Source organism: Pantherophis guttatus, chromosome 8, assembly GCF_059756535.1.
Source record: "Pantherophis guttatus breed Tessera chromosome 8, ASM5975653v1, whole genome shotgun sequence".
NCBI classification, from domain to species: domain Eukaryota; kingdom Metazoa; phylum Chordata; class Lepidosauria; order Squamata; family Colubridae; genus Pantherophis; species Pantherophis guttatus.
Window position 1 is genome coordinate 20,545,793 of NC_142070.1, and position 21,263 is coordinate 20,567,055.

A 21,263-nucleotide genomic window follows, 5' to 3' on the forward strand; every position below is an offset into this window, starting at 1 on the left:
ACCATTTGTATGAATCCTGGAAATAGGAATCTGTTTGTTCTCAAAAGACACTTTGATGTTCCCTGGAATAATGCATTCTAATTTATCTTTGAATTAATAGAAGCTACAATATCTTCCAACTCAGAACTAAATTAGAAATGTCCTGGAAAATCTAAAGATGGCATTTATTATGCCTCCGGATATGAGTTGTTATAAACAATCGGATGGGAAAACGGTTCTCTCAACCCCTCCCCCCCCCCAATATCATATTTTGAATTTTCTTCTAGCTATTGATCAATGTGAAAAACCTGATTGGACTAGAAAGAGGTTTGGCTTGAGTAATGCTGGACCAAACCAGAGGCTTTTCTACTTCAGTAGGCAGCTTTACTTGGAAGAAATTACATTCTGTTATGTATGTAGATTTTGGGCGGGCAGTTTGAATTAGCTGACCGTCAGCTGATTGGCTGACCACCACAGCTGCAAGGTATATAAAGGGAACTGTTCCCCCTGGTCAGTCGCTGGGTTCTCACCCTACAATAAAGAGCTGTTGTCACTCACTGCCTGGCTTGCTGCGTCCTCATTCACCCAACTTAACACATTTTGTGACAATACACCCAACACAATAATACATGAATATATGCCTATCCCAGGTCCTTGGGAAGGACTCGATAGATGGATAAAAATGTCAGATCCAGTCTGAATATCCGGCTGACTGTGCAATGATGAACCATAATACAGATAGTCCTCGACTTGCAACTATTTGTTTAGTGATCGTAGTAACAACAAAGTTACAAATGTGACTTATGAATGTTTTTCATGCTTACGATCATTGTAGCATCGCTATGATCGTGTGATTAAAATTAGGATGATTGACAACTTATTCATATTTATGATGGTTGCAGTGTCCTGGGGTCACATGATCACCTTTTGCGACCTTCTGACAAGCAAAGTCATGGGGGACACCAGATTCGCTTTACATCTGCAATACTAACTTAACTGCAGTGATTCACTTAACTGCGGCAAGAACTGTTTAAAATGGGGCAAAACCCACTTAACAACTGTCTTGCTTAGCAATAAAAAAATATGGTTCAATTGTGATCTTAAGTCAAGGACTACCTGTAATCCTAAATTCTTGGGAAGAACTCAGTGCCAACACCAACTAAAAAAATGGCAGCTGCAACTTCACATTGTTGTGAACAAATAATAATAAGGCAGTTTTACTTGGAACAGCTTACATCCTGCTGCAATACCTTTAATGCCACCAATCAATAACGTGTGCCAATCCCAGGTCCTTGGGAAAGACTTAACAGATGGATAAAAATGCCAAATCTGACCTAAACATCTGGCTGACCATAATGATAAAATGTTTATACTTCCTGACTCATAGCAACTCTGTGCAGTTGTTAGAATTAAATAGAGTGCACTCTGACTATAATTTGTTCCATGAATGCTGCAAACATGTGAAAACAGTTTTTCAAAGTGTCTGTTTTCTGTTAAAAATCAGGAGTAAGACAGTGGCATGATAAAAGCATTTAGGGGCAAAAACATAGGAAGGACAAAGTATGTTTTAAAGTTCTTAAATAGATAATACCACACAGTGCAAATATTTAAAAGACTATTTTTTCATGAGATTTATCCATTATATGTCTTCTGCAGTAATTCCCATTGCATTTACGAAGTTTAAAGGAAATTGGGCAAACACACATATAATACACTGGCTAACATTTTATACATCTTTTAGCATGTAGTAATGAAAGCTTAAGAAAAGAATAAAATACTTAAACACAAATTACCTCAGTTTTCAATAATTAACTAGAAAGCCCTTTAATGAACTTAGAACCCAAGTGTGGAATTTGGAATCTGACTCTTACTACATCTAGATAAACACCATTGTGGCAGATAGAAGACTTCTTTGTAGATTTCATTTCAATCAGAGCAGTTCACTTTACAATTTCCATACATTATTCCCAATATGATAATTTGTGAGCCAGCCATGGTTCTTCTTACTGTGCTTTTCCCATGCATCATTTCCACATATTCAGCATCAGTCAAAGGTAAGTTGCTTTAATCTTTTGACTTGCATTAATAGATGTGTATCTGCCTTTTAACGAGAGAGGTGAAGGTACATTGTAGATTTTACTTATGTGGATCTCTTATATCTAGATCATTTTGAATTAATTGGGAGGTAGGGATTGAGGTGGGGGAGATTGTGTTAAATGGATTGCTTTGTGAACCTTCAATAGTTTGGAGCAAGTTTGGTCTTTCTTCTTATGGAATCTGGATTTCTGCTTTAACGCTGAAATTATTCACAGAAATCTACTTTAAAAAGGTTTAAGAAAATAGTTGTTCTAATCTAGACCAGATCTTTTAAACCAATGGGAATGATTTCTGAACAGTTTTCGCTGCCATTTATTAACGTCTCGTGTAGTCATGACCAATAGTTGACACATATTTGCTTTTCAGGGCATCAAATATTTGTTGGTTTTGCAAAAATTGGTTGAGGGTGCCGTTATCTGAATAAAGAAGAGAACTTTCTTCCCGCTAGGATAGGTTTTGTGTGAATTAACTATATGTACATTTGCATGTGTACATTTAAACAATGTACCAGTAAATATAATATATTTCATCAAAGACTTCACCTGCTATCCAGCAATTTTTTTCAATCTGTCTTCTTATATTTTTTCATATTGGACTGAAATGATTCAGATTTAGAATATAATACCAGGGCAGCTTTTCAATAGAGATCTGTTTGATCTAAGGTATGACAAGTATTTATAGCAACATAGTTGTTTAGCAAAGTGCAGTGCACTATCTTCTTTAACTCTCCATGCTCTTAAATATCTTGGAACGTCCTGTTAAAACAATGACAGATAACCTGCTTGTAAAATCTTAATGGTAAACCATAAACTATTTAAATACTGGGTCTATCAATGAGAAAGAAAGGTAGCTAGCTGTATTTGGAAGGAAGGGGTAGTCAAGCCCATCAGTCTACATGAGTATAAGAGAAACAGCTGCATAATGCAAGAGATCAAGATAGAATTTCTAGGTTTCAAGATGTATGTCTTTATAAACAGAACTATGTTCCTTTGACTTTGGAAGTAGGATATTTAGCAGACATTAACTACAACATTTCCAAGAGATTTAAAAATATATGCTAGTATGGAAAGCCAATTTATAGAACTGCCTGCCTCTGTTCAGTGATCAGATCGAAAATGACCTTGGCTGATAATTTAAATAGCAGAATAGAAGAAATGATTGAATGTTTCATTCCAATTACTTTATTACAATCTGTGACAAGATGTGATGGTTATATTCCATTGAAATGCAAATACAGAAGAAACCACAAGCAAGGAATTATCTAGCTTACCCTGTGCAGGGATTGTAGTAAGGGACTATATACTTACAGTTTCATTTGGCAGAGTTTTTCCATGGTTTTTTCCAAAGTTGCTTAACAAAAATATAGTGGAATATCTTGCAGCACACTGAGCCACATTTGCAAAAGGTTTTAAGGACAAGGCTTCTCATAATGACTGGGTATTATAATGAAAGTAGATTAGTCAATTTTAAAAATCTATATGTTTTTTAATATCTATATTTTTTATTTTTATATTTTATTTAATCACATTGTCATGTAACTGATCAAATTTTAGGAGTAAGGGTGGATGTGAACAAGAAGGTGTGTAATTAAGCACAATGGCTCCTTGCTTACTACACCTAGCAAGGAATAATAGGTGGAGTCTTGCAGATGGTCTGGTCCTCATTGATAAAGATTTATCAGTTCATTAAAAGAGGTGATAAGGAAGGCATATTGAACTATGTTCTGAGCAAGGCGGTCAGGTAACTTGGCTGCTAACCAAGTGCGGGTACTCTCAGGTGAAATGCATTTTCTAGATCATTTTTGAATGGAGTTTGGCACCTGCTTGCAGGGAAACCTGCAAGGAGAGAGATATGAGAGAGTACCTTGACATCCTCATTGTCTTTTAAGCAACTTTTAGATCCAATTGCTTGCATAGCAGGGGTGAAATCCAGCAGGTTCTGACAGATTCTGGAGAACCGGTAGCGGAAATTTTGAGTAGTTCGGAGAACCAGCAAATACCACCTCTGGCTGGCCCCAGAGTGGGGAGGGAATGGGGATTTTGCAATATCCTTCCCCCAGGAGTGGGGAGGGAATGGAGTTTTTGCAATATCCTTCCCCTGCCACACCCACCAAGCCACACCACACCACACTACGCCCACCAAGCCATGCCCACAGAACCAGTAGTAAAAAAAATTGGATTTCATCACTGTTGCATAGTATGATTTCAGGGAACAAATGGAAACATGGGCAATATATTTGGGGAGTTGAGTGCCCCACCTTTAAATTACAATGTGCTTAGCTTACTTGCTTTAAGATGTGATCAACAAACCCTGCCCGTGTGTGGTGTCCATCCTTTTCACTCAGCTGAGTGACAACTGAGCTTTCTGCCTAAGTCTTAAAGTTCAGTCCTTTCAAAACCTTTCATAGTGTGAGGATTTACTGAAGAATTGCTTCTAGATACATGTGCCTACTCAAATGCTGGCATAATCTTCCATTGACCTTTTCTGAGTGTTCCTGCTGAGTGACAGCAAGGTGAGGGGCTCCTCGCTGTGGACGTCCTCTCCAAAAACATCCTAATCGTTTTTTTAAATTTTTTTTCCTAAAGCCAATTTATCTTGGACCTTGCTTCAACGGCATGCCTTGTTGTCTCTGTTTTTAAATGTGGTTTCTTCTCTCTTATTTGTCTTCTGTCATTTTTATTTTGACATACGGTTATATATATATTGTTGGGTGTAGTTGCATTTTAATGTCCTTTCATTGAAATGCGTGGAGTTTTTTTTTTTTTATTATTCTAGCCTACATATTTCTGGGCGAACGTATTTTAGCGGGTAGTTAGAAATCTGAATAATTTAAAAAATTAGGAAGGAAATGCAATTTATATAACTAAATTAATGAATGGATAGTGGCTACTTGGGGGGTGGCAAATAAAAAAAAATGTGTCCATGGCTGAAGCTCTGAGCTATTTTTTGCACATTAAAAAGATTGGGAATTTATTCGTGCCCTCATAATGGCCATGTCCCCCTGGAAATGAATTCTGTTTAGCCTGTTCACACACACACACACATATATGTACCATAGACTAAATTCCTATTGAAGGCAGTTTTGAAAATGTGTTGCATTTCATTCATGCTATTAAAAAAAAAAAGAATTATGAATAATACACTGAAAACACTCCCACCTTTTTTTTTTTTTTTTTGAGTTTGTGTTGGAGCCATTCGTTGCTTACTGTGGGAGGAAAAACGTAAGCTAACACATTCTAAGCAATGTATTCCTTAATTTCCTGACCCAGATGAGAAGTGTAGGGTGGCCTTTTGCTTTTCCAAGAAGTACCTCTCTTGTCAGTGTGTTTTTCTTCAGTTGGAGGCAGCCCAATTTAAACAAATACAAGACAAGCAGTGATGCTAAAATAGAAGCCAGTGTCTGGAGAACAGATCGTCTAGTCACAGAGAGAACCCCATAGTGACGAAAAGTTACTATTGTGCTGTATATCTAGGATGGACAACTTTGGGAAAAATAATGTGTTCACTGAGTAGAATTAGTTGAGATACGAGGTTTTTAATTGGGGGGGGCGCTTTTCTGCTTTTAAGCAGAATAAAGTGTTTTCTGTTCCATTGAAATAACAGCATAACAGAGTTGGAAGGGACCTTGTAGGTCATCTAGTCCAACCCCCCACCCAAGCAAGAGACCGTACACCATTTCTTATTTTTAATATTTTATTACATCTACTTTCCTTAGTTTTTGACCAAAAGTGGATAGACAAATATGTGAGATATACGCACACATGTATTTCTGACATACTTTTCTGTACATGTCTATAATGTCCTGTATGTGTGCATGTGTGTGTATATGTATATGTATATGCATATCATATATACATATACATATACATATACATTAATATATATCTATCGAGGCACCTGGTCTACCTCAGCATGTGGGAGGGAGCATACTGCATCCCTTTCGCCTTTGAACTCCAATCCAAGAGCCCTCAAACAGTCGCATTCACGACAAACCATTTTATACCAAATTTTATACCAAATTATATCAGCGAAATATAAATTTGGTATATATATATATATATATATATATATATATATATATATATCTCACAGAAATTACTAATATCCTATCCTTGCTATTTAGGATAATTTGTACATTAGCCAAGGGGAAGTGCAGAAAAGCTAAAGGGCAAATAGCAGGTGGGAACGTGGATTTTGAGTGGCAAACTGATGTGGGCTCTGCTCCAAATCTGGATTACAGCAGCAGATTGGGGTTCTAAACAGCCGCTTTTCTTTTTAAAGAACACTAACAGCGTTAAGCATTTTCAAAAATGTCATAAACATAATGTTTAATTCAGCAATATGCAATTATATGGAAGCATGGAAAAGTCTCCATTTTTTTTCTATTAATCTGCATTGAACGGTATTCCCTTAATTATATTTGTGTTATCTCTGCAATTATAACATCCATTGTACAATTGCGACCTTTGGACTATAGCAGGACTTAAAGTCTGTCTTCATGGAAGATTTTTTTAAAGGCTCTGTGATCCGATAACGATAAATGTAGAACATTAAATTAGCCTGAGTATATAGATATCTACTGGTAATATTGCCTTCACTCCATTTTAGTAATTTATTATAAAAGAATATGTTTGTGCATTAGAATGATCAGATAATTGGCAAAAGTGAACCCAAATTTATCATGACCACTTGGTGGTCATATAAGTTGGGATGCTTATAAGTTGGGATGCTTATAAGTTGGGATGCTTTCTGTGACAATATTGGAGTTGTGTTAAATTTATTTTGATAGTATTGATATTTTGTTGCAACTGCCTAGAATCACAATTGAAACAACACAGATGCTTTTGTAATAAAACTGATTTTAATTATCATATTTTGATTGTTTATGTATGTAAAATATTTCTATATTAAAAGTATATTTCTATGTAAATAAATAATACTTTTCAGAGGGATTCAGTCAGATTACAGCAGAAAATACATGTGTAATGCTATAGCTTAATATTTTCTCCAAACTGCTTGCTGTTTTTGGGTATAAATAGTGAACTAATGCTGTAAGACACAGCAAGTGTAAACTTAGAGCCAGCTAATGGTTAAAACTGCATGTGTTGTCTATGCCAGGAGTACTAATAAAAGGTACTGTCCCTGACAGCTGTCTCAGCTCAGGCAGCATAGTTTTCTCTATTATACAGCACCAGGAGTTAATTATAGAAAGTTGTAATGACAGCCACTAAAATAGTTATTCAAGTTGCATGTACTCGTTTCTCTCTGCAACATGTGTAGATAACAGAGGCCCTCCTGCCTTACGTGAGAATCTCAACATACTGCATTAAAACGTATATCTAGTACTATTTAGGGAAATCTACATTTACATGAATAAACTCTGCAAATGTATCAGAAGGAGAATAATATTCAATGGAAAGCAATGTACATTAAAGTGGTGCAGATGCAAATAGATACTTATTAATTAAACAATCACGTTTAATTGTGCATTAGCATTTAAAACTATTATTTGTCACAGTTTATCATCAGGTAAAATGTATCAAATTATTGTAAGGTACTCTAAGCCAATAGATCAGACATAGCAAACAGGAAATTCTAAAAAAGATAAATCAAATTTAAAAATAAATTAACAGGCTAAACATATTAGAATTTTTCTAACCCAGGATGTATTAAGAATTTTTTTAAAGTCTGTGTTTTATTTATTATTTCTGTGGTTTTTATGCGCTGCTTCTGCAAAAATACCCAAGATAGTTTCAAATGTAGAATACTGACATATAATTTAATACATGGATATGAAAATAAAAAAGCATGGGAAGCAGAGAGGAAAATAGATATATGCATATATTTCTAACAAATGAAATACATTTGATCTTAGCCAAAGGCTGGGAAGCAATTACAAGAAGATATCTTAATGCAAAGTTTCTAATAAATGAGTGAAAAGTTGAAGGTCAAATTAAATGATATACCCAGTTCGGGAGTGCAGTTCAGTATTTTGCTGCTACACCATTCATCCCAATAGCTACAACCTCAGCCAACAGCCTTACTACGTCTAATAGTAGGGATGGCCTTGAAATGGATGGATATGATACAGAGACACATTACTTTCCTTATAAACCCTGACCCTGCCAGTCACCTGTTGAAAATTTTGTTGAAATAATAGCATTGAAAAATTATTTGCAGCACAGTAGGTTATTATAGAATGCTACCAGTAGGAAAGATTTTGTGTGTGTGTGTGTGTGTATACATATACACCCACCCACACACACACATACATATATACACACACATAGTGTATATATACATACATATATAAATACACACACACACAAACAGATAGATAGATAGATAGATAGATAGATAGATAGATAGATAGGTAGGTAGATAGATAGATAGATAGATAGATAGATAGATAGATAGATAGACATTTATTTTTATTTATATATTTTCCTATATTTCCGTAGGGCTTTCCTATATAAGACTGTTCCTGTTTTTAATCCTGGAATGATGGTTTGGGTATGCTACTCCGTTACTCTTTCATTAAAAGTGACTAGTTTTAAATAGAGTTTTAGTGCAAATATGATTCACAAAAGTTTATTAAAAAGCATCATTCTAGAAAGACTCTTAAGGTTCAATATGAGGAACCTTTGTGGTGAATCTGATCAGAGGTAAGTTTAAGAGTTGTCTTGAATCTGTCATATGCTTTGGAGATAGGAATATAATATGATGGCCTCTTTGTACTTTAGCTTACCGCTGATGCAACACTTTCTGCAATTATTTTTTTCTTCATATAGGCCACAATACTGGTCCTCGAATAAACAATGACAAATTATATAAATTTGCCTATTCCACCCAAGTTCTTATCGACAGAGTGAGAGGTTTACCCCACGAGAGTGTGGGCTATCGAATTTCCTCTGGAGTGGATGTCAACTTAATATGGAGAAATCCCAACAATGACGATGACCAGTTGATCAAAATTGTGGTAGGCAATTATTGTAACATAATGTTATAAAAACATTTTCTGATAATTTGGGTAATGCAAGTTTAGTTAATGTAAGTCAAGATGTAAAATGTGATTAAATTCTATTTATAGAAAATATAGAATGTGTTTTGAAATTGAAGGCATTTAATATTGCATTGTTTACTTAGAAAGTATAGCCCACGATGTTCAATGTTAAATGGTGAGATGCAGGTTTCAACATAAGGAGCTATCAGGCTCAAAGTTAGCAAGTTAGTGAATTGAAACCAAATGAGAAATATAGAGATTCTACTTAGAATTTTCCAGTATTTAAGACTCATTGGGGAAGACCTATCAATTATATAGAGTTTAATCATTTCAGGATGCTTATGTAAACTCTCATTTAATAGAACAAAAGCCAGATTTATAAAATCACATTATAGTAAATCAAAAACAAATCACATTATGAGTTAGTGTGCTATGTGAATTCATTGTCTTTGGCCAATCTGTATAAGACTGATTGCTTTGCAATAATCACAATAGAAATCGCAGGTTACACATTGGTTTTTGAAAAGCCATTTTGAAATATACAACCAGTATTCAGATAAAATACAAAATACATTTTAAAAAATAATTGAAGAAAGGAGAAATTAACTCTGGGGAAATAAACTCCCACTGAAAATTAGTTGATTTTGTCCCATTTTATTTTATTGGGTTTTTTTACCTTTCCAGATTACAGATGTATCACTTGAAAATGTGAATGAGCGTCCTGTAGCAAAAGACATTTTTCAGCAGAAAAACACCAATAAACTATATGAAGAAGAGCATCTTGCTGCTTTAAAAAGGCCTGTATTTCTGCACTGGATTCGTGGAAAGGTAAGAGAATAAATAGAAAGGTTCATTTTAAAGGTTTTACTCATCTATCTATCTATCTATCTATCTATTTATCTATCTATCTATCGGTGGCTAAATGATATGTAACCCAGTCACCATGTATTATATGACCAGCACATGCTCAGAAGCTGCCTTGTTAGTTCCATGCAATCAATAGCAGGAGAAGATTTAGTAAATCTCTGATAGCTAATATGGCTGGGCAAAGATCCACATTCTAAGCATACACTGCGATTAAGAACTTGCAATGGCATTGAGTGTCAGGAGAGGGCAAAGAGCACAAAAATTTGCACAATCAAAAGTTCAGTTCTTTCTTTCTGCATGCCACGACACACGTAGAACGGGGTTGGGCTTCACTTGGGCATTAATGGCTGCCATCCTTACATTTTGAGCCCCTCCCCCACCAGTGGTTGCCCTTGGAGGCACGCATGTAGCAACTGTGGGGAACACTATACAACCAATGTGTCTTTTCCAGGATTGTGTGTCAGCTGCAGCTGCTTTAAGGTGATCCCAACAAGTGTTACATGCACACCCACATGTTCTCTGAATCGCTTGAAATCCAGATCTCAGCACAGCCCTGATAGAATCTACATGGCCAATGTACTAAATCCCAGCATTAAAAAAAACCACACACACCTACATCATCATGACTGCTTTGAGCATATTATGCTAGTTGTGGAGTGGACAGATTGGCTTTTTGCCTTCACTCTCTGCCAGAGCAATCAAAATAAAATGTCGAGGGTGGACAGTGTTTTTGGGTGGAGAAGCTGTATTAGATCACATGATGAAAGGGTTTCATGAGTGGGTTAGCTTGTGGGTAATCCATCCCCACACATCCATTCATATCTTGGATTCTCCATTCCAGTTTAATGCCAGGGAGAGTCAGAATGCATCATAGAAAAGCAATTTGAATTGTGTGGGCTACACTAAACCTCCTGGGCCTCTTTTGCATTTAACAAAGAGCACAGGATAAAAAGGCTGGTGAGCCCACTCTGTATCAGATCCCATGCTATGATCCCACTGGTGAAAGCTTTATGATCTGAAGATGGAAAAATGGCATTTCGAGGGTGAATGAGAAGGACTTCAAATAAGATTCACCTACGTGGCTTGAAAATGTTCTGCCTTTATCATGGAAATAGAATACTGCTCTCAAAGGGATGCCAAAATGTATCAATGGAGTGCCATTAAGAGATAACATATTTATTGTGTAACCCTTATAAATGTATGCAGAATGGGCAGGAGCTCAGCAAGTTATAACTGCTCGAGTGCTAGCTGAAAGGACAAAGTCTTGTGGTTTAAATTCAGATGCAGCAGCCAGTGCAAAGATCACTCTGCGTCTGACACGTCCTTGTGTTATTAATTTCGCTATAGTTCATTTTTGACTGATTACATAGCTTAGAATAAGGGCCAAGATATATGTTATCTCAAAATTTCTGCTGGGGTGGCAAAAAAGGGGTTACTATGAAAGGTGAGCGTATTAAGTAAATTTCTTATCATATCTTGACGTTAAATCGGTGTCCATGACTACTGTCAAATAGAACTAACATTAGTAGTTTCCTCCTGCCATCCCAGAGAGAGAGAGAGATTCATTTATTTTCACTTAATTAGGGGAGGCAATCATTTTGGGACACTTTTTCTCAGTTTCTGAGAATACATGGTGGTATGAAGATTGGTCCCAGGCCATGATACCAACACAAGCATCTTGTGCAATCTCTATGGTAAAGATTGTATTAAGAGAAATCGTATTAAGAACTGGAGAAGCTTCTTGGATGAGAAGTGAAATGTCTTCAAAAAAAAGCAAGAAAGTCCAGTTGTCTCTTGAAAAAGCACCTTTGGGACGACCATGACCTGGATAACTGAGAATCTCCATAAGAGAAACAATAAATACTATTTTAATACTGTTATGGGCTGGGGATGGTAAAGAAAACATCATGAGAATGTCGTCGTTGTCATCATCATCATCATCATCATCATCATCATCATCATCATCATCATCATTTTAGCCATTGTCTGTGCTCTGCAGGATGAGTGCAAAAATATTTATGCTTTGAGGAATATGAAAAAAAACCCATATATTGTTTAGATTATGAGTTCCCAGAAAAACACAACATGCACCCTCTGGAGGCATTCATGTCATCTAGAAGATTTCTGATGTGTCTCAAAATTTAATATCTTCTCCATCTCTCCCAAAGGTGCTTTTCCAAAAGGCTTTTTCAGTTCTTGGTGAGAAGCAAAATGTTTTCAAGGAAAAAAAGCATCATAGTCCAGCTGCCTTTTGGAAAAAGCACTTTTGGAATAGCCATGATCTGGATGCTTGAGAATCACCATAGACATCTCTCCATCTCTCCCAATATTTTACTGTATTGTTGCCCAATTTCAGTAAGGGATGGACTATAGCTATTTTTTTTAAAAATGGGATAGAATGTAACTTTTAGCTACCAGTAATCTAGTCTGGTAGTGGTTCTCCAGGGTTTTGAGTAGCTAGGGTTTCACCTTCTGATCTTTTTTAAAATTGAAGATGCCAGGAACTCACTTTAGGATATGTAGACATGAGAAATTCTGGAAATTGATTTACAATAATTTGGAGGTTGCCAGATTGTGAAAAGCTGGATAAAACCTTCTCATTTTCTCATTAAAAATCAGTGTTCGATATCAGACCTGGAAAAAGGGTGCAATAGCTCAGTGATTAAAGATGCTGAGTTTGTCAGCTGGAAAGATGACAGCCTGGATCTGCTTTGGGACATATGTGTGTAGAATAAAATACTGACTCATCTTCTAATATTAATAACTGATAAATTAATAATAAATAATGACTGGAATTTTGGAGGATAGTTTTTAAATTAAAATGTATTCTTATTACAAATTCTCTCTTTCTCTCTCCACCACACATTCTAGGTTAAAAATTTCTACGGTTATGAAGATGAACCTTCTATTATCAAGAATCTTAAGAGAGGCCTGGCTAGCTTGTTTCAAATACAGCTAAACTCTGGAACTACAAGCGAGGTACTCTATTCTGTCATGCATGCTAAATGTGTTTCTTTGTGATTTTAATAGGAGAATACTTAACATATTAAATTTATTTAATTTAGCACCATGCACTTCCAAATTGACTCTGGATGGTGTATACTATAACCAAACAGCATAGAAAGATACAATAAAATTATAAAAACAAAGGAATAAAGAGAATAAAGAATAAAGAACAGGAACAGATAGGATATTACTCTTGAAGACAAGATACATCATTAAAAAAGAAGAGAAAAGGGGATATAGATTTTTGTAAAAAATATACAAGTCTTTTTTAGGTATATGTTCACATTTGGGCAGAAATTATTGCAGTGAGTGCCACCCTCTTACAATGTTGAGGACAAAGTTTTAAAGAGCAAAACATAAATGAGTATGTCTTATGCATGTTATATAAGAAGCTTGTAATTTAATTAAAACACCACCAGTAATGACATTGATAAATCTGCTGAAGTATTATTGCCCTCAAAGTAAGGGTTAAGACCAAGACCAAATGAAGTCACAACCATGGAGTGCTATATTAACAGTATAAATGTAAATATATTACGTTACATTCTATTACATTACATCTATATATATATATATATATAAGTATAAATATAAGAGCCTAAAGACCTGGTTTTGGAAGTTGGCTTGGGAACCAAATGGTGGACTTTGATGCTGTAGGTAGCAGCTAGATTGATGGCAGACTCCACCTCCCACCTTACGCTGTGCTCTCCACCCATTCGTCTTTTTTGATGCATTCTCATTGTGTTCTTTTTCATTGTTTATTCTATTGTTCTAATATTTTACTTCTATTTATACTTCTTTCATTTTCTTCCTTTTTATTATTGTAAGCCACCCAGAGTAGCCCCACAGTAAGATTGGCAGAAAATAAATTTAATAGATAAATAAAAATGATTGTTACAAAAAATGAATGTATTTGCTGCACATGTATCCTATGTTGAAAACCATTCAGTGAATCTGTGAAATGCTCATTCCCTTTCGCTAAACCCTTTGTTTCAACATGTTTGCCACCGTTTCTCATCTCAGCCTATTGTAAATTCACCTGAAGAAAACTGGGGAATCTAAGATAGGAATATAGTTTTGTTTGGTTCTACTCAACTATAATTTATTTGATGAAACCATAGTTGACAAACCATGACTCGTTGGGATACAAATACATTTAATATTTGGTGCTTGGTTTGTAAAGTTTCCACACAAATATCAGTTGTAAATTAAACAGAACTATCTGATTCACTTGAGTGTTTGAATAAAGGCCTCTTGATGGCCAATTACCTCTAAGGCTCCAATGTCAACTTATGTGTTCTGATGTCATTGTGTCCAATGCCATTATGGTACATGTGACATCATTTGCCCTGCCTCTCCTCCTTGTGCAGACATCAATTTATTTGGAAATCCAGAGTAAAGGTTAGATTAAGACAGTATAACAATAAAAGACTTATAGAGAAAATTTGGACCTCTTCTTGTCTCCTCTTTGATGTCAGAAAGAAAAATGAATAGTCAAATCCTGAGCAAATATTTAGAGTTGTAATGTTAGCGTGAAGAATGTTGACACAAATTAGTCAGTTTTGTTTCTTGTGAACAAGTGGATCCACTCTGTCTGGTTTCTGAGCCATGCTTCGTGGCATAGTGTAGTATATGAACACACATCAAGTTGTGGCTTAATCAACAGAACGTAGTTAAGCAAATAATGCCTTAATGTAATACATGAACTAGGTTTTAATTAATATTAAACACTTCTTTGTAATTATCCTATGGATTTTAAAAATTATCACTCTAGTGCAGTGTTTTTCAACCTTGGCCGCTGGACGATGTGTGGACTTCAACTCCCAGAATTCCCCAGCTAGCAGAGCTGGCTGGGGAATTCTGGGAGTTGAAGCCCACACATCGTCCAGCGGCCAAGGTTGAGAAACACTGCTCTAGTGGGAGTTAGAACTATTGGGGCTACAAATCTTTCCTTCACCAGCTATAGTCTTAAAGAAAATTCCTTCATTAGAAGAAGTGTTATGTAAAATCTTCAATTGTGCAAAAATGGACAGACTCACATTGGAACTCAAAAATAAAAGTGAATCAACATATTATGAAATCTGGACTAAATTTTATGAATGGTTAGACAAGAGAAAGAATGCCAAGAAGAAGGTGTAGTGAATGTCTAGAAATATATATGTCAATGTATACTGAACTTGTGTGTGTAATATAAGTTGATTGGATATGGATATAGTTGTTTAGGAGGAACTATGTAGTATGCTTGGCATGTAAGAAGTAAGATATATGTAAATTTGTGTATAGATTAAGGAATATATTATTTATTAATCTGAATTAGACGGAAATGTTAGAAACTGAAGATGTCAAACCATGTCCATTGTTTTTTAAATTTGAATTATTAATAAAAAAACTTTAAAAAAAAAAAAAGAAAATTCTTTTACTGAGGTAAAATTTGCCTTGGGTAGAAACCGAGTTGCTTTATTGCTGCAGTTACATGATTTTATTAGTTGTGCTAGTACTTTGACAATATTTATAATGAAAAGCAAAGACTATTTTGTAAAAAAAAAAAAAAAAAGTTGGTCAGCAAGTCTTTGATACACCAACATGTTTATTTCATCTGTTCTCTAGATCGATATCTGTGGAAAATGCAATGTGACTTATCAAGCTCGGCAGAATCAGATCACTAAAGTGAAAGCCTTGAACTCTTGCCAGTTAGAACAGCCAAGTGTAACCAACCGCAATCAGGTACAGTAGGGTACACAACTTTTCTACAACTTGGCTAATTCTTGGCTTTTAATCTTGTGGTCCCCATCCTGAATTACTTTCTTCAGTAAAACTCTAGTCACTTAGATACTTTCAGAACTATGACAATTAAATTTTTTTTTTTTTTGCATCAGACAAAAAATCCCCAAAGGTTCAAATAATACTGAGTAAAGAAAACATGGTTTGGGGACAATGAAAGCTAGTATGGTTCAATAAGTACTTTTTCAAATTTCTTAATCTTTTATTGATTTTTTAAAAATCGGGATATATCATCCTAAATTGTGGCAATTGATTCTACTTGATTTGCTTTCTTTTGTTTACCACTATTAATTGATGATTCCATATTATAATTTAGAACAAGATAAATTCAAGTAAGTTTATATCTGGCAAACAGTATTAGAAAAAAAGGTTGATGTAATTTGGAGAATTAGTTTCTAATTTTATTTATTTATGTATTTTTATTTATATAAAATCATTTTTCAGCTCTTCGAGGTGAAGAAAAAATCCACTTCCGCTGTAATTTATGTACTGGAGGACAGCTTCATTAAATCTGTGCGGGCTGAAGAAAATCATATTTTTAATTTGAAATCTCTGCAACTTATTGATGCAAAAGTTATTTCCAAGTAAGGTGGTTTCTTTGTCTATTTTTCAGAAAATTTCCAATGGTCAAATCCAATTAATAAAGCTTTTAACCTTTACCTTTATTGATATCCCAAGTACTATAATTTAAAAGCAATGGGAAAACATTTTGAAAACAATATTTTTGTATATATAATTCAAGAAGCTTAATGTGTTTATTATTGCTATCGTTGTTTTGCATTAATTAGGCTTGGAAGAAGTGCTTTGCAAACATATAAGCAAAGCATATCTCCTCAACACATTAAAACAGATGCATCATTAAAAATCTTGAATAGCTACCTGGAAATTTCTCCCTAATTGGGGTGAATGCATATAGATATATTTTTTAGCCCCAACCACTCATCTAAACAGCCAAGGATGGCTTTCAAAACAGCCAAACAAATTCTGCAAATGATACAACTGCTTTAATAATCCGAAGAGAGGCTCTTCATCCGAATGCTTCACAGAGCCTGACTTTTTCCTGTTGTTCTCAGGAATACCAAAGTCTACAGATGATCTGTCAAATCTAAACAAATCTTTTCTTTTTAAAAAATGCTGCAGCTCTACACAATATCTGATTCCTTATTTGCATGAATTTTACCAGAAATAGATATACCCTTGATTATAACCATTACTCAGTTATATATATCTCAGAATATATATGTCTTGTGGTCCTTGCCAACACATGTAGCCATTTTAAACTGTTTGTGTTAGAGGAGGCAGTCTTGTTGAACTGCTTGCTTATGTATACATACAGGCAGAAACTGGAACTGAAGTCCACTGAAGCTGGTCCAAGAATGAAGGCTGGGAAGCAAGTTGCCAGCATTATAAAGGCTCTGGATTCAAATTATGTGGCAATTTCTTTGATGGCAGATCCTGTCTCTGATGAATGCAAAAGTTGTCCATCAGTAAGTCATAAAGAAATATATGAAAAGAAATATAATAGTTATGTACTATTGAAATGGCCATAGCTGAAGAGGTACTGGAAGGAATTAAAGAATTTGAGATTATTTTATCTGGGAAATATATTCACTGCTACTGTAGTTATGCTTCTGAGCCTAATTCCAAGATTTTGAACTGTATGTGAATAGTTTTGAAGGCCTTATCCCATAGTGCCCTATTCTTCTCCAGTAATTGTACAACTGAGAATTCTATCATGCAACATTGCTTGGACCATCTCAGGGAAACCTCACCAATAGAAAGTTTATTTATTATTCATCCATCCTTCCTCAGTATGATTGTAGAGACTAAATGTCCATAAATGAGGAGGAGGAGGCAACTTTTGGGGTTAAAGTTACACTTTGCTTTTAAATGGCATATTGGGGACAGACTCCAAAAATTGGGGGTTTAACACAAACATTTTAACTTTACTTTTAAATTTTAAAATGAAAATATATTTAATAATTAACATAATCACACCTCATAAGGTAACGGTAAAAGTTCCCCTCGCACATATGTGCTAGTCGTTCCCGACACTAGGGGGCAGTGCTCATCTCCATTTCAAAGCTGAAGAACCAGCTCTGTCTGAAGACATCTCCGTGGTCTTGTGGTCAGCATGACTAAATGCCAAAGGCACACGGAACACTGTTACCTTCCCACCAAAGGTGGTCCCTTTTTTTCTACTTGCATTTTTTATGTGCTTTCGAACTGCTAGATTGGCAGAAGCTGAGACAAGTAACAGGAGCTCACCCTGTTACGCAGCACTCAGGATTCGAACTGCTGAACTGCCTTTCGATCAACAAGCTCAGCGTCTTAGCCACTGAGCCACCATGTCCCAATCACCCCTCATATATTTACAATATTTTTCGTTGCCAAATATTTCATTCAACACAACTTTCAGAGGAGCTGTAAGCATCACACACAAGATTTTGAAAATGTGGGCCACATACAATCCCAAGGCCTTGGGTCATACATTCTTGGCTATAAAGCAATATTTAGCATAGGATATATAGGGATGCTCAGTTGAAGTTTATAATCTCCAGCTGTGTCCTGAGCTATTAGTACTCCCTTCCCATTCATTAAGGCTCCAGAAATAGCTTCTATCTCACTCATCATTGCTTCTGTATGTTTAATTACAATTCAGGTAAGGTGAACTTGTACTGCTGAAATTATAGTAGTGCTATTTGGAATTAGCATCTGCTACTATTGCTTAATAACTCTGGCCCAATAAGAGATAAGGTATTTTAGCAAAGGCTGAACTGAGCTCCTAATTTCCTAGTTAGGAGAGCTGTAATAAACATTGCTGGAAGAAACAGCTGAGCTTGCTCTAAAGAATGCCAGAGATAATACTGGATAACAGAAGTGGCTGTATATGGTAGCAGTGGTCAAAATATTCACTCAGCTCTGTACTGGAAGTTGTTTGAACATTCAAACATTTTTTTTTCACATGACAAAACTTCACAAGACATTTCAACATAAAAATCAGACTTTTGAAATGAGGCATCTGAAGATTTAAAATAATACTGGTCCGGCACCAATATTGTGGGTTTATGTATATCTATTCAAAATAAGATTTTATGGAATGTTATGGGATTTATTCTTAGTGAAGCGTATAGCATTTGTTTTTTTATCCAGAAGAGTGTGAATATGTAATATGCTTGATAATCAAATGGTGTCAAGTGGAAAAATAGATCCTCAAATCAAGAGTTATTTTACGGTTCCATTCTATCTTCAGTATGGATATATGCAGTGGTGGAATTCAAGTAATTTGACAACTGGTTCTCTGCCCTAATGATTTCTTTCAACAACCAGTTTGCCAAACTGCCCAGAAAGTTAACAACCGGTTCTCCCAAAGTGGTGCGAACTGGCTGAATCCCACCACTGGATATATGCATTCAGTACCCATATGAAATAGATGGGGCAGTTCATTAGAGGATTTTGAGCAGTACGCTACTGGAATTCTTATATGTGAAGGTGTTGCTTTCCTTAAGTCAATATTGGGTTGAATGAAGTACAGTAAATTAAAGCTGAATCCAGATGATTCAGGTGTACTTGTGGAGTGGGCAGAAGAGTGCCATACTTGAAAGTTTGGGAGTGATTCTGGATCTTACGTGATTGATTACCCTACGGTAAACAGCCAGGTCTTTTACTAGCTTTGGCTAATATACAACCTAGAACTCAGAATCCAGAATCAATGACGCCTCTGCTACTAACATTATTGTCAGCCCTTGAGGAAAATCAATTCAGACTTTATACGAAATATTAAAACTCTACTTTGTTTATATCGGCTATAATAACTCAGTCTTCAAATACTGTATTTCCCTTTCATTTGTTCCTAAACCAAAGAAAGTCAAGGCAAGTCAACGTTAAGCTTCTTACCTGGTCTTCCTGAACTTAATTGGCTGTTAATTTGGTTAACAACCTTGGCATTTGCAGAGCCAACTCTGTGGTTTTTAATGGCACTGGGTCTCAGTTTCTTTTTGGATGACATATCAAGTATTGATTATTACATTTAAAATTCTGTAAAGGTATGAACTAGGTTAGCTATTTTATAAAATCTATTGGTCAACATACTGTATTTCCTCTTCCTCACAAATGTTTTTCTGATCACCTCAGGTTTACTTTCTCATTCCCTTTCTGATTTCTCTGAAAAAAATGAAAAAGCCTGATGGGATCAAAAGCTCAGGCCCTCTTTAAAAAACCAGGCTAAAGCTGGAGAAGCTTTGGCCTTTCAGCTCTTATCAGAAGAGAGTAGGTAATACACCAGACCAGTTACAAGCAACACACAGAGGACAAACTTTTTAAGGTGCAAAGGTTCAAACTGTGTATTTTTCTGGCAGCTGTTTCAGCAGTGGATGGTCATCCGAAAACAGCTTGAACCAGATAATCTTTCAAAAGCCGATGCCGCAAAAGGATTTTTGTCATTTATCGAGAGCCTGAAGAAAGCAACAAAAGAAGAAATCTTACAGCTACTGAGAAATGAAAATAATACAGAAATACTGTGAGTTACTGGGAATGGGTTTTACGCTTTCTGGAGTAACAGCCCCATTTTAAATTTCAGTAAGCGTTGGAAAAAGATTTATTGTATTTTGTAAAATTATATAAGATTAGATTTATTTATTTATTTATTTATTTATTTATTTATTTATTTATTTATTTATTTATTTATTGGTTTGATTTATATGCCGCCCTTCTCCGGAGACTCAGGGCGGCTTACAATGCGTTAAGCAATAGCCTTCATACTTTTGTATATACCTGCTTAGTAGGGCTTTCGGCCCCCCCAAGCGGTGTTCTTTTTTATATAAAATCATCTTATTGTCTCCATAATCCGGGTCCTCATTTTACCTACCTTGGAAGGATGGAAGGCTGAGTCAAACTCGAACCTGGTGAGATTTGAACTCGCAGTAATTGCAGGCAGCTGGCAGCTAAGTGCTATTTAACAGCACTTTAGTCCGCTGCTCCATCAAGGCTCCTATCTTATATATCTTATATAAGATTATTAGGGTCAATATGAATTTAATACCAAAGCAGTGTTGTGGTTCTTGCTTGTTAGCTCAATATGCACTGTTTTCAAGCCACTATGAACTAGATCAGAGGTCCCTATGTTTTTTCCTGTGTAAGCCATAAGCCAATCACTAGCAGGTCAGTTATTATTATTATTATTATTATTATTATTATTATTATTATTATTATTATTATTATTATTATCATCAAACAATTTCCTTGTTACTCAGGCCTTATTATCCTGCTTTCAGATCTAACTTTAGCCTCAAGTAGTTTTGAATTGCAAAAATTATCCAAAATCAGTAGATGGCAGAAAAGAGACATAGAACAACAATAACCTTTTGCTGCCAGCCATCGTTGTCTGGAATTTTTGTTATGGAAGTTAGCGTTGCCCAAACCTGTTGTGTAGCTGTTCAAACTGAACAGTAGTAACATAAAACATTCTGCAGGTAGTCCTGGCATAAAAAGGGCAATTGGGACTGGCAACTCTATCAGTCCGTCATGTGGA

General features: G+C 35.5%; 1 protein-coding gene across 1 annotated transcript in view; it reads left to right on the forward strand.

The window, feature by feature from the left end:
* Positions 1 to 1,888: 1,888 nt before the first annotated feature.
* The window catches only part of MTTP (microsomal triglyceride transfer protein), a 37,533-nt gene continuing 18,158 nt past the window's right edge, over positions 1,889 to 21,263 (forward strand). Inside the window, exons 1-8 of the mRNA XM_034442159.3 lie at positions 1,889 to 2,033; positions 8,868 to 9,055; positions 9,764 to 9,907; positions 12,818 to 12,925; positions 15,560 to 15,676; positions 16,178 to 16,317; positions 17,070 to 17,220; positions 20,092 to 20,252. Of these exons, the coding sequence (XP_034298050.1) occupies positions 1,952 to 2,033; positions 8,868 to 9,055; positions 9,764 to 9,907; positions 12,818 to 12,925; positions 15,560 to 15,676; positions 16,178 to 16,317; positions 17,070 to 17,220; positions 20,092 to 20,252 (1,091 nt within the window). The 5' untranslated portion in view covers positions 1,889 to 1,951. The remainder of the gene's footprint in view (positions 2,034 to 8,867; positions 9,056 to 9,763; positions 9,908 to 12,817; positions 12,926 to 15,559; positions 15,677 to 16,177; positions 16,318 to 17,069; positions 17,221 to 20,091; positions 20,253 to 21,263) is intronic.